This window comes from Terrapene carolina, unplaced genomic scaffold (genome assembly GCF_002925995.2).
Source record: "Terrapene carolina triunguis isolate 2854851 unplaced genomic scaffold, T_m_triunguis-2.0 Scaffold69, whole genome shotgun sequence".
In the NCBI taxonomy this organism is placed as follows: Eukaryota; Metazoa; Chordata; order Testudines; family Emydidae; genus Terrapene; species Terrapene triunguis.
Window position 1 is genome coordinate 61,447,277 of NW_020664420.1, and position 13,764 is coordinate 61,461,040.

Consider the following 13,764-nt stretch of genomic DNA (forward strand, 5'->3'; position numbering starts at 1 on the left):
ATGCAGTTCAGCTAGCACAAGACCCATGTGCCATTTAGGTCCTATTTACCTCTATGCATGGGGTGAATTTCACCCCCAGTGAATTGTGATGTGGTGGGTTTTAATATTGTTAATTAAAGTCATTATTTTTCAGCTATGTTCCAGTGTTCATAATAATTATGCTATTTTTCTTGTGCTTCCTCTGAATGTATTAAGTTCTTATGTATCACAAAAGGAAGTTAGCATTTTAGAATGAATATTATTGGCCAAACTATTGGAAGAAACTAACAATTTAATCTGAATTATAACTCAAGATGAATATCGTCTTTGCACAAATCCTTTACAATCAGAAATGCACAGCAGACTGATAATTTTTTAGATGTAAGAAGAAACAGCATCAGTATGAAAATCACTTTTGGGACTTGATCTAGCATTCTTTGTACAGCCAGAACTCCCACTGACTTTGGTGGGAAAACCGTTAGCCAGTGTCTTTGATCAACCCTGTAAAATGTGATTACAGTTTAAAGTATAATTCACTGATCTCTGCTCTCATGGTCAGCAGCATGTTGAATGTCAAGAACCTAGATCCAATATCCATCGAATGAAAAAGCGAAAGAGATCTCTGAGAGCACAACCATGTGAGAAGCACAGACTTCAAGAACTACGGGCAGTATTGAGGAGTTATATAAATATCAAAAAATAGGTTTTAGAAATATTTATTACCAATGATGCAAATTTGTAAAGTTGTAAATTTTACAAATGATTTTTTAATTCAAATTTTAAATGTTTTTAATTTATTTTGTAAAAACCTTTAACGTACAATTTGCTAAACAAATAGCTTACAACCATAATGTAAGGAGTTATTAATGAAAACAATTTTAATTTTGGGGAGGTGGTGTTCCTACATTGATTGAAGAACGCCTTCCGTATCTGTGCTACAGGATTATGCCAGCATAGCTACAGTGTGGTAGCTATGTCGTTATAGTCTGCATAGTGTAGACATGGCCCTTCTCATTATAACAGAATGCCAGCTGTGCAATAATAAAGATTGAGAACATCTTTCTGTTTAAAGATTGACTCTTAAAGTTGCTCTAAAATCCACATGCTTCTTGTAATGCTTTGAAATGCGATATGCCTCAGGTGGGTTTATGGTAGGGTTATTGATCCAAATTTGGGGGCATTCACAAAAGGGATCCCAGAGATATAACTTCCCGTCCCCTACAACCTCCCCCCCATAGCATTTCTTAATGTTGGCAGATTTAACCAACTCTTTTGTGTAGCACTGCAGATCAAACCATGCCCCTGAATGTGCTCAAACTGATCTCAGTCACTCAACATTTACTCCATGGCACTCACTAAACCGATGGAGGAGCACCATTGAAAATGATACTCAAACTAGTCTGGTGGTTACAATAACTTTAAGCATGTGAGAGAAGACTGGTGTGCCTCTCTTCTCCCAAACCACGTACCCAAAATAGCATCCCCTCCACTATTTCCATCTTAACCTCCCCTTCCCTTTAAACCATTAGAACTTCAGAAGCCAAGTGTACCCAAAAAATGTTCTGGAAGGGTACGAGACACCACCAGGCAACCTTAATTCTGTATTAATGAAGCTTTTTCTTAGTGGATCTCTTCTCTTCCCACCACCAACCCTTCCATTTAGGGTGTCAGCCATACATCTCTACAATGGGAAATAGAGATCTTCCTTCTGAGTGGCTTGTTCTTCTTCCTGTGCTTCTATTTGTCGTCTCAAAATACACTGGTACAAAATATATTATAAAAAAAAATCAGGAAAACACTCTCTCTCACCTATTTTAGGTGAATTAATATTGAAGCCCAAGAATGCATCTATTTTTTGCAGCCTGTTGGAAATTAATCTAGACTCTCTGTAACCACATTTATGGCTGCTGTATCTGTACTAACAGCTTTTGCAGCAACCACAGCTATGGCACCCACAAAAGGCTTGAGGTTCTGGGAACAGTTCCATGGGCCTTGAAAAATCCCCCAAAAGCATGAGTCTCAGGTCAAAAGCCTGAGGTTAGGCAGGTTTTGACAACCATTATTTCTTTAGTTTTCAGCTTTTCTTTTCTCTGTCACAAAGATTTGTCCATTGAAGCTATTCTGGAGTAAATATTTCTGAAGTAAATAACACAACAATAACATGCTGAGAATTAGGGTAGCCACCTGTCCATGTTTTTCCATACTTGTCCCTTTTTGGAGGTAGTAGCTGTCCTGGGAAATCTAGAAGGGTGCTCAGTAAACACCACCATCTGTTCAGTTTTTTGGGCTCAGGATCATCTCGGACGTTGTGTTTTGTTTTGGCTTTTTGGTACCTCAGTGGTGGCAACCCTAGAGAACGTGATTTGTGTGAAACTAAGGGGAAAAACCATCAATCCGATCTAGATCATAAACTCCTTGGGACACCAGAGGGTGTCTAAAAACTCAATCATACTGAATATCATTGAATTCTTACTTCTGTGAAGGGTCCTACTAAAATCAATGGGGATGGCTCATGTTAGCATCAAACACTATGCAAGTTTGCAGGACTGGGCTGTTAGCTGCATCTCATGCAGGACGGGACACAATGTCAGTGATTAACAAATAGACTATAATCATACAAAACTGACAGATGCTTTTCACCATGACGGCGTTGGGGCTCACTCTCCTTCTTTTTTCAAGTCTGGTAATATTTGTTGTTTTTCTCAAAGCCTCAGCTCTTGGAGTCAGGTGATGAGACTCTCAGCTTGCACCTTTAAATAAACAAGATCCGAGCCCTGGTGGCTGTGGAGCAAAGTCTGAGCCCGTCGCCTGGGACGGGAGCCCGCATTTCATTAGTCGGGATCTCAGGCGGCCCGATCTGGGAGCAAGTGGGGCTGGCACAGGACCGCGCGTAGGGAGACGGTGTCGGGAGCCACGAGGATGGGCGCGCTGGAGTACGGATCAGAGAACGCGGTGACGCGAACACTGGCTACGGCACGTGGAGCTCGACGGGAAACCAGTCGCCGGGCAGGGGGCAGCGCCTGCGCAGACGCGATTGGCTGGGGGGGGGGTGTCTTTCTCCCCCCAATCGCGGAAGGCGGAACGCGGAGCGCGCGGACGCAGGCGCGGCGGGGAGCTTTCATGGACGGTCCGGGGCCGCTGGGCTGTTGCTAAGAGCCGGCGGCTGCCGGTGGCGCCGGAAGGGACGGGGCTGGGCCGTTTCCGCTGAGCACTTGGACGGACGCGTGCTTTTGTGGGTGCGGGCGCCGGCGGCCCAGCCTGGGGGATGTCGCGTGCGGGCAGCGCGGTGCGGGCGGCCCCCGGCGGGGGCAGCGGCAGTGGCAGTGGCGGCAGCGCGCTCTTCTCGGGCTTCCGCGCTCTCGGCCTTTACTCCAACCACCTGCCCCACGTGCTGCGCTACCACCAGCGCCACCGCGAGTTCTACCTGCTCACCGCCGCGGGGAGGAGCTTCCACACCTACAACGTGAGTGACACCCCCCACCCGTCGGATCATGTGGCTCCCCTCTCCCCCGCAGCGTGAGTGACCCCCCGGGCTCTCGTGCCCCCTCCTGTCCTGCAGTATGCGTGATCGCCCCAGTCCCCGCCCCACCGGCGGTGCAAGCCGCGCCCCCTCTCCCGGCCCAGCTTCCTCGACCTACAAGGTGCCTTGTTTCCATTTAGGATTTTACACGGCTGTTGCAATAACTCTCCCTTCCCCCATCTCCTCACCCACTTTTTTTAAGCAGGGAAAAGTGAAAACAAAGCGTAAGTCTGTGACACCCACACTGTGTAGCCTCCTGCTCGGAAGCCCACCGCTTCTCTGTTTTCCAGGATCAGTATGGGGGCCACAGCACCTTCCTCTAGATCTGTGCAGATTTTCTTCTGTGCTGTAATGCTGACTCTCCTCAAATGCCCCACTTGGGTCACATCATCCAGAGAGTTAATCTAATCACACAAAAAGTGACTTGTAAGTAAATGAGAGTTCTTGGAATGCTTTGGAGGCAAAAAGCTACTGGGGAGAGGCAGTTCTGGGTTTGATTTTTGATAAATTGGGAGGAACTGGTGGATCATTTGAAAGTGGATGGCAGCTTGGGTGAAACTCATCATAAAATGATAGAGTTCATGATTCTAAGGTGGGGTGGGCAAACCTTTTGGCCACATCGGGGAATAGAAATTGTATGCAGGGCCATGAATGCTCACAAAATTAGGGTGGGGGTGTGGGCTCTGGGGTGGGGCTGGGGATGAGAGGTTTGGGGGGCCGAGCTGCGTGGTGCAGCCCCTCACCCAGTGCCCCGGCCGGAGTGGGGCTGAGCTGCGTGGTGTGGCCCCTGACCCAGCGCTGCGGCCGGAGCGGGGCCGAGCCGCGTGGTGCAGCTCAGGGGCCGTCTTAAAATGGCTTGCGGGCTGGATCCGACCCATGGCCATAGTTTGCTCACCCCTGTTCTAAGGAATGGTAGGATGGAAAAGAGTAGAGTGAAGACAATGGATTTCAAGAAGATAGACTTTAGCAAACTCAGAGGGTTGGTAGGTAAGATCCCATGGAAAGGAAGTCTAAGGAGAAAAACAGTTCAAGAGAGTTGGCAGTTTTTCAAAGAGACATTATTAAGCGTTCAAGAGTAAATTGTCCCACTGTGTAGGGAAGATAGGGAGTATGGCAAGAGACCATCCTGGCTTAACCAGGAGATCTTCAGTGATCTGAAACTCAGAAATAGAGTCCCACAAAAAAGTGGGAATGAGGACAAATTATGAAGAATGACTATAAAAAACAACATGAGCAAAACACATGTAGGGGCAAAACTAGACAGGCTAAGTCACAGAATGAGATTAAACTAGCTAGAGATTTAAAGGGTAACAAGAAAACATTTTACAAATATATTCGAACTAAGAGGAAGGACAGGATAGCCCATTACTCAAGGAGAGGGGGAAAGACAGTAACAGAAAATGTGGAAATGGCAGAAGTGCTAAATTACTTTTTTTGTTTCGGGTTTCACCAAAAATTAGTAGTGATTGGACATCTAACATAATGAATGCCAGTGAAAATGAGGAAGGATCAGAGGCTAAAACGGGAAAAAGAAATTAAAAATTACTTGGACAACTAGATGTCTTCAGGTTGTCTGGGCCTGATGAAATACATCCTAGAGCAGTGGTCTCCAAACCTTTTGATCGGGCACCCCATCAGTAAAAAAATTTTGAGCACGCACCCCCTGTCGCGCTGGCTCTACCATTTTTGCCGAAGAAAAAAAAAAAAAAAAAGCCGCTCGGACTCCCGCCCAAACTGCCAAAGCGCCAAAAAAAAAAAAGCACTCCTCCTGCTGTGCACCCCCAAGGATCCTCTTGTGCACTCCCTGGGGTACGCGCACCCCACTTTGGAGACCACTGTCCTAGAGTACTCAAGGAACTGACTGAGTTGATATTTGAGCCATTAGCCGTTGTATTTGAAAACTCATGGAAGATGGGAGAGATTCCAGAGGACTGGAAGAGGACAAATATAGTGTCAATCTATAAAAAAGGGGGATAAGGATTATCCAGGGAATTATAGACGGGTCAGTTTAACTTCAGTACCCGGAAAGATAATGGAGCAAATAAGCAATCCATTTGCAAACACCTAGAAGATACTAAGGTGATAAGGAACAGTCAACATGGATTTGTCAAGAACAAGGGAATGGTTTTACATGATTTGACAGGGTAACAAGGCTTGTGGATCGTGGGCTTGTGGAAACTTAGATTCCTGGGGAACTTTAATGGTGGAAAGACATATGGGGACTTGAGTGCCTAAAGAATTAGATGGCAGCTGAGCATGCGTTTTGAGGATCTCAGTGGCACCTAAATGTTGGATTTGGGGAGTGTCTAAAGTGGTAGTTAGGTGCCTAAGACATTTGTGGATCTAGCCACCCAGCACTTTTGTACATATATACCAGCCCTGTGCAGATGTTTTGATCTCCACAGAATTTTCTTTGGATCTTGGTGTGCCTTAAGGTTAAGGACCTGCTCCATGCTGGGGAAGGCAAATCTTGTCTCCCAGATGAGATGATTATGAAGAAGTTCAGTGATTGGGAGTATGATTTGGCCCTGTGTCTGCTGGGGTTTTACACTTTGGTTTCTAGTCAGATCATGGCTCTAAAGTGCAGGAGGACCTTTTTCATGCATAGTTCTGAATTTGCAAATGCTAATGTTTCTAGAATGCTGGATTCGTATTTGTAGGAAATTCAGAGCAGAAAACTACTAAAGATCCATCTTTTTATTTATTTATTTATTTATTTTTACAGGTAAAGAAACTTGGTATAGTTGCTGTTAGTAAGTATACCGTTTGTTCTACATCATGCAAATTACTTTTTTCCCCCCAAACAGGTAACACATCTGTATAGACGTGAATTGTGTAATAGGAAGCAAATCTTATCTATAACTAGCTATGTCAAAGTATATTAAAATAGTATCAAGGTTGTAGACTCAAGCACTTAAATGTTAGGAAATGCCAGTATTAAGATTGCCCGTGCAACCTTAATTCTGTGCCCTTGGTACGTGCTATGATAAAGTCTTTAATTAGATGATCACATATTTTTCCACAGTACACCACCCTTGTTCAGTGAATGGGTAGATATTCAAGATTTCTTAACCTACATGTAGCCCCAGGTCTTACATAACACGCTATTGGATCCTGCTGGGCTGAGCCTGATCACCCACACCTGGTTCACCTGGCGCAGAGGGGCAGGGCCTTGGGGTGTTTCTGGGGCAGGCCCAGCCCTTGCACTGTGTCAGGATCAGGTGCAGCCTCACTGCCGAGTCCCTGAACCCTAAACCTCCCACCTCCCCCCGGTTACCTCCCACTTCAGTGCAGCCAGTGGCCTGTGTTCCCCACTGGCATGCTGTAGCCACATTTATTTATTGACAAATAAAATTTGCAGAATTTTAAAATATTGTGTGCATAATTTTTAATTTTTTGGCGCAGAATTCCCTCAGGAGTACTCTCTGCACCTATCCACTCCTCCAAACTCCTGCTGCCCACACTCCTATGCAAACCCTCCCCCACACGATAGGTTCCTGCTCTACCTACTTGGATCAGCCTTATTCACTTCCCTTTCAGCTTCACTTCTCCCTCTGTCTCCTGCAACACCCACTCCCACCCTATTTCTCAGGCCATTTCTATAGGGACTGTTGTGACATAGTTGTGCTGCTGTAGCTATGTCGTCATAACCCCATATTGTAGAGGCAGGCCTACAGTGATGGAAGGGGGTTTTTTTTGTCAGTGTAGGAGCACAACTTCCCCAAATGATGGTAGTTATGTCAAGGAAACCAGTCTTCCATCGACCTACTTGCGTCTACACTTGGGGTTGCGTCAGCTTAGCTACGACAGTCGGGGGGTGGATTTTTCATCTCTCTCAGCACCATAGGTATGCCAGCCTACGTTTTTAAGTGTAGGCCAAGCCTCATTCCTCTGCATTTCAGTGTGGCTGCTTCCTCCTCCTTACTGCCTGGGCACAAGCAGCAGGAGCATTGTCTCTTCTGTGCACTCAATCTCTCTGCTCTCTTCCTGTGCCCAGTGCCACAGAAGCCTGCTGGATGGCAGGCGGAATAATTACAGGGAAAGTCCTACTAGACTTGCAGCCCCACACTGAAGCATGCTCAGTACAGACAGAATCTGCTAACCCCACCCCCCTTCCAGATTTTGAGTCCCTGCTCCAAAGCATGGGGGCATTAGAGCTTCCAAATGAAACCATTGTGGGGAGGAAAAATTAATATAGTCAAAACAATGTGTGTTCTAGTAATCTATTCTGGGAAACAGCAGAACTGTGTTAGCTAAAACTTTTAAGAAGTAGTTAACCTGAAGCAGACGCTCAGCATGGAAAACTTCAGTCCAAATGATTTAAGGATGGCAAAGGCATTAGCCAGTGAAAGTGGGGGTTTTATAATGGGATGTGTCAAGCAACCTTAACTGTAGGCAGCGCTAGTAGCTCTCTTAAGACTTGATGACAAATACAAAAATAGTTGACACTTTTTTGTGTCACTTGTATTATATGCTCCATTTTCATTCAGTTTTCTTAAGGCAGTTCTTGGGCTGTAGGAGTCTTGGAAATGTTATTTTTGGGTAGCTTCTGTAATATATAATGCAGACATATTTTAAAAGTTAATTCATGCCCTAACTCAGTGTTTCCTACATATTTTCTCATTGTGTTCACTTCTAGGAAAACATTTCTCATAATTTAGCCACTTGTTGCCCAAAGACAGCATTTGATAATCTTCTCTTCCTGACGTACCTTAATTTGTTGTTGGTAATTTGCAACCATGAATATGTTGATACGTTGTAAGACATTTTTTATTGTGAAAATGAAAATTGTCAAACTTATTCCTTTCTTTATTCATAGGTAATGCTTTATTACAAGACATTACTTGTTTGGCAGCGGACAGAATGTTGGTCTTTGCTTCATATGGCAATCTTCTCCATGCTTTTGCCCGGAACAAAGAGGTTTTTATAACTTATTTATTGTGTAATAACCAGACACTAAGCCAATATTGATGTGTTTTCTTACTTAAGTCACTTATTCATATCAACTGTAATTTAATTTCACAAGTTTTGGGGACAATAGCCTCACAGTGCTCAGCAATAACAATGGATAAGTTAAAATAAGAAAGGTTTAAGGACAAATTCTACAATGGTTGGGCTGTGACACTTATAAAATGACTATTTCTTTATCAGAGCACTATCTTCAGGACACAAAAGTTAAAATACAATTAAAACTATGACAAAAAAGATTTACCAAGTACACTTTCTCACAAGGAAGCTATCATAAATGAGACTTAATAAATGTGCATATTTACTAGATAAAATACAGTATAAAGTGTATTAACGGGTTTGTGTTACAGGAAGTTGCTATCGTTCAAGTAATATACTACAATATTACAACATGTGAAAAGGTTTACTGAAATGTGTACTTTGAAATCATAGGTGGTTCATATATATGATGGTCACAAAGGAGAAATTCATCTTTTGCAGCCATTTGGTGATCATGTCATCTCTGTGGATATTGATAATGTTCTTATTGTTTGGGATGTACAATCAGAAGGTGAGTCACTATTTCCTCATTCTGTAACTGTCCAAACTGTATCTGTAGTATGTGATAAAAGTTGTAAGCATTTGATAATGTAAGACAATTTGTTTAATGCTTATGCCAGAGTTCTTAATTTTCTTAAGGCAAAATAAAATGGTTGTTGCATTAATGTTTGAAATCCTGATCCTGCAGTGAGCTTCATTGGTGGACCCCTGCACCCATTCAAAGCTCCATTGACTTCGGGAGGAGAAAGGGTTGGAGAGAGGCATGTGGGTGCAGAAGTCTACTTATGCATAACTGGTATCTCTTAACATTCCCTTTGTTCATGAGAGTTGTGGTGAAAGAAGTTTGGTGTCATGTGGAGTCCTAAAATTTCTTCAGTCCCTTTATCTATGACACTGGGTATGGAATGGAAATTGCTTGCTCTCTGGGCAGCAGAAAAAGATCAAGTGCTGAGTTTTTTAGTTGTCAGTAGCCTTTCATAGGATAGGTTTGAAAGGATTAGATTTTTATCAATAAATGTTGATTTCACCATATGTGCACAAACCAGTGAACAAATATTTCCATCAGTGATGATTGAAAACTTACAGATATGCAGAGTAAGAAAAGTCCTGCTTGAGAACTTCTTAGACTTTTGATTTAAGGCATTTACTTTGTGTATTTTGGCTTGTGGTGTTGACAATTTGTTTTAACGGTTATAAAACTTCAACTTTTTGAGTCTGTCTGTTGTCATTAAATAATTGTCTACCCCTGTTGCCTGACCCCTCCCATAGTTTTCCACAACTGTGAAAATTTAAATAGATGATGATAGAAAAAAATTGCTTAAAAATATTATCCATTGAAATTATAAAGTCTAATTGTGCCAAGTTTAAATAAGGTTTTGATGGCTCACTGTTAAGTGGGATCACACTTCGGTGGCTTAATTCTTTCTTTTCAAAGAATTCTCCGATTTTGGTATTGGGCAATGACTCATTAGCCTGACAGGTTCTCTTATGGTGGTCTGTGGCGTTTAACAATTTTTAAAATAACTACTACGCTTCTAAGTTGGAGTTCATGTATTAACAAGACTTTGTTATAATGTAAACAGAGGACATGATAATCAAGTGAGATGTTCTGCTCAGAAAGCACAATAAGAATCCTTTATAATGATATAAATCGGTTCTGTGGGGCACTATAAAGTAAGCTACATAACTTGCCACGAGATGGGTCAGGTTCATATGAGGTTTCTGGTGCTTTCAGGGAAGAAATCCCAGTTGTGAGGACTTCTTCCCATTTGTGCATGTAAAAGATAAAATGATTATTTCTTAAAAATTTGCAAAGAATGGCTAACTTGGAATGTTTGTAATGGCAGCATAACTAACATAGTTTCTTATGTCTGCAGAAGAATACCTACAACTGAATTTTGATAAGGCTGTTTTTGCAGTTTCTGCAATTATGCATCCAAGTACCTACTTAAATAAAATTCTCCTTGGCAGTGAACAAGGAAGCCTGCAGTTATGGAATGTAAAATCCAAGTAAGATTCTTTATTCTTTAAGTACATTTCACTCTCCAGGTGGAGCTATACTCAGAGTTTTAACATTTTCTAAATAAAATGATCTCTTAATGCAGGTCTATTTTTTCTAATTCCTTCAGCAGAAGAGCCCCCTCAGTGTTGTTTTCAGAAATATGGGTAATACAGTTGCCTCTCTCATGTGACTGAAAATGCTATTTTTTCAAGCCAGGATTTTTTTGCTGTGAAGTGCAGGTTTCTTCAGTAATCTTCCTTGCTTTCATTTCCCAACCCCGACCCCACTCAGCATTTTAGCTAGTTGTCTGCCTGATGAAGTACGGCAGAGGAAGTAGTTGTTAGGGTTACCATATCTATTAAATAAAAAAAGAGGACCCTCCACGGGCCCTGGCCCCGCCCATTTCCCCACCCCCAGCCCTGCCCCAACTCCACCCCTTCCCCGCCCTAACTCCGCTCCCTCCCACTCCCAGCCACGGGGAAAGGGCTGCCGGAGCGCTACCGGCTTCACGGTTTGCCGGGCAGCCCCCAGACCCTGCGCCCCCGGCTGGCGCTTGCCCAGCGCAGCTGGAGCCTGGGAGGGGAAGCGCCCAGCCGGGGGCGCAGGTTCTGGAGGCTGCCCGGCAAACCGTGAAGCCGGTAGCGCTGGCTCGGGCAGCTCGGCTCTGAAAGTCTGAGAGGGGAGGAGCGGAGCAGAGCAGCCGCTGGAGAGGAAGTGCCCAGCTGGCATTTTCCCGGACATGTTTGGCTTTTCGGCAATTCCCCCCGGACGGGGGTTTGATTGCCGAAAAGCCGGACATGTCCGGGGAAAAAACGGACGTATGGTAACCCTAGTAGTTGTACAACTCCTCCCCCTTAAAATTGTTGTCCAGCCACTGAGTGGGCCCATGAGGAGGAGGGAGATATGCCTAGCTGAGTGTGGGGAGCAAGGTTTCGCACCTGTTCAGCTGCTGCAGGATTTGGGACTGAGATCACTACTCAGATTATGCCTCCTCATACTCTACTACAGTAATTCAAGGTGGGGAAGAGACTTGCTGATTGGGGGCCCTGCCCTGTTGTTGATTCAACTTGTTTTACTTTGCCCCAATTTGCCAGTACAGGCATCTGAAATTGAAAACACGTAATTGCATTGTAGAAGTTGTTGGGGTGGAGGGAGTTGTACATTCCAGTTCTCCAAAGTGAAATTTTCAAAAATGACTTCTGCACTGAGGACGCCAAGTCCCATTGACTTTCAGTAATCACATTAATACAAAAGGCCATAATTACGACTCATGGCTTTTGTAGTAGCTGGTAGTTTCTCTCTTGGGTGGTGGGCTGAGTAGGTGTTTGAATTCATATGGTAGCAAATCTCCAGGCTGCTCATCTGCACTCTTTCTGCCAAACCACAAAACTCCACTATGTGGAGTCCTCTTATACAGACTACTATGTTTTCTTCCCTCTTTCCTCCCATCCTTGCAGAGTGGAAGCTCTGCTGTATTTTAGGGCCTTCCATTCCTGTGTGAAGGGAAGCAGCATTTGGCCCTTAGACTGAAACAATATCTGTATTTGCTTGCAGACTTGCCACTGCATTGGGACATGTTTAGAATATCTTCACAGCCAGAGCTAGGAACTTAATTTTTTTAAAATAACTTAAATTCTTTAAAGACTGTGCAGGCAAAATAAGTGTTAATCAGTGACTATTGAAGGAATCCAACCCGTGTAGGGGTCAAGCATAGGAGTTTATTACGCACAGCGCTGGCGGAGTGTCACCTTGCTTATTAGGCTCAGAGACACTGTCAATCAGTTGATTACAATAGAATATATAGATTTTCCCTGGGCAGGGGAAAGTGACGGGTTGGCAGTTCCACACCCCGGGATAGGTTTTGCAGCAAGACAAGATAGCACATTAGCCAATGGTTAACAGGTTACATAATGTCTCCGCCCATGGTCTCAAGTTAGAAAGTTAACATTTAATTAATACTTTGATAAAATGTTATTTATATATGTATGTATGTATGTATGTATGTTGAATTCTGATTTGGGATCCATAGGAATGAAGCAACTCCTTTGATTGTCCAACAGGTACATTCCTAGGGGTTAAAATAAAGAAACAGTGAAAGTGTATGGCAATAAAGATTGTCTCCTTTGTGTCCCTGGGAAAGGGAGGTGGGAGGATGCCATATCTTATACTGACACGTGCCAACCTTTCATAAACTCAAGGTTGGATCTGTGGGAAGAACGTCTTCCCTACAGAAGAAACTAACACAATAGGAATAGGGATTCTTTGTTCAATTTGAAACATAATTTTTCAGTTATTGCTTCAACATCTGGCATTTCTACTGACCAAGCATATCTTAGCAAAGGCAATGTTATCTTGTTTATTCTGCTTTCTCTTAGCTAATCACTATTTGCTAGGCCTCTGGTCTCTTGACCAGACTCTGGACTTCGGGTCTGGAAAAGAGCTGGCACAATCCATATATCAGGTTGTTATATAAAATGCACATAGATTTTTAACCCTTCAATTATATATAGTTTTAATGAGTTTGTTCTTTTTAATTTGTTTTTATATGTATTTTAATACTTTAAAAATCTGGATTTAGTTTTAAGTTTTATTGTAATATATTTTGGTTTTGGCACAATGGCCTGTGGCTGAGTTACTATTAATAAGCTTGACTTAAGTGTTGGTACTCTATCTTTCCATGAGCTGGCTATTTCCAACTCTAGAGTGGGAGACCTCATTATGGGTGCACACACACTCTGTAAATGTGAAAATATATATGACTACAGTTCATGAGAATTTACACTTGTCATGTGCTTCAAGGTTTTAGTCTCATAGCAATTACACATTTTCAATAATATTATTGCTCTTTTATTTTTATTCAGGGTAGCTATATGGTGCTATCAATGCTGTACAAAAACTACTAAAAACAGGATTAAAATAGAATTTTTTTCTTAAATTCCTTTTTAAACAAAGATAGAGTAGGTGATCGCAGTTTGAAATGAATGCACTGCTTGGGCTTGTTTCAGCATTCTCTCACTTGTGTGTAAACATAATCGAGGATTATGTTTTAAAGGCCTGATGTTGAGCCAGGTGCCTACTTCAATGCTTACTGATTTAGATAACCCCATGGCATCAGTGGGAGCATTTGTGGTAATCCGCACCAGTTAGTGGGTGCAAGATTGAGCCCTAAATTTGATTTAAGTGAATCTGCCTTGTAACCCAAATACCAAAAAAAAAATTTTTGAATGACTTTTTGTATAGCATGCGAAACTAAACA

The 13,764-nt window shown here is 43.0% G+C and overlaps 1 protein-coding gene across 1 annotated transcript in view; it reads left to right on the plus strand.

The window, feature by feature from the left end:
• Positions 1-3,196: 3,196 nt before the first annotated feature.
• WDR36 (WD repeat domain 36) overlaps positions 3,197-13,764 on the plus strand; it is a 50,238-nt gene continuing 39,670 nt past the window's right edge. The window contains exons 1-5 of the mRNA XM_026649198.2: positions 3,197-3,442; positions 6,225-6,252; positions 8,319-8,419; positions 8,900-9,017; positions 10,384-10,516. Of these exons, the coding sequence (XP_026504983.1) occupies positions 3,245-3,442; positions 6,225-6,252; positions 8,319-8,419; positions 8,900-9,017; positions 10,384-10,516 (578 nt within the window). The 5' untranslated portion in view covers positions 3,197-3,244. The remainder of the gene's footprint in view (positions 3,443-6,224; positions 6,253-8,318; positions 8,420-8,899; positions 9,018-10,383; positions 10,517-13,764) is intronic.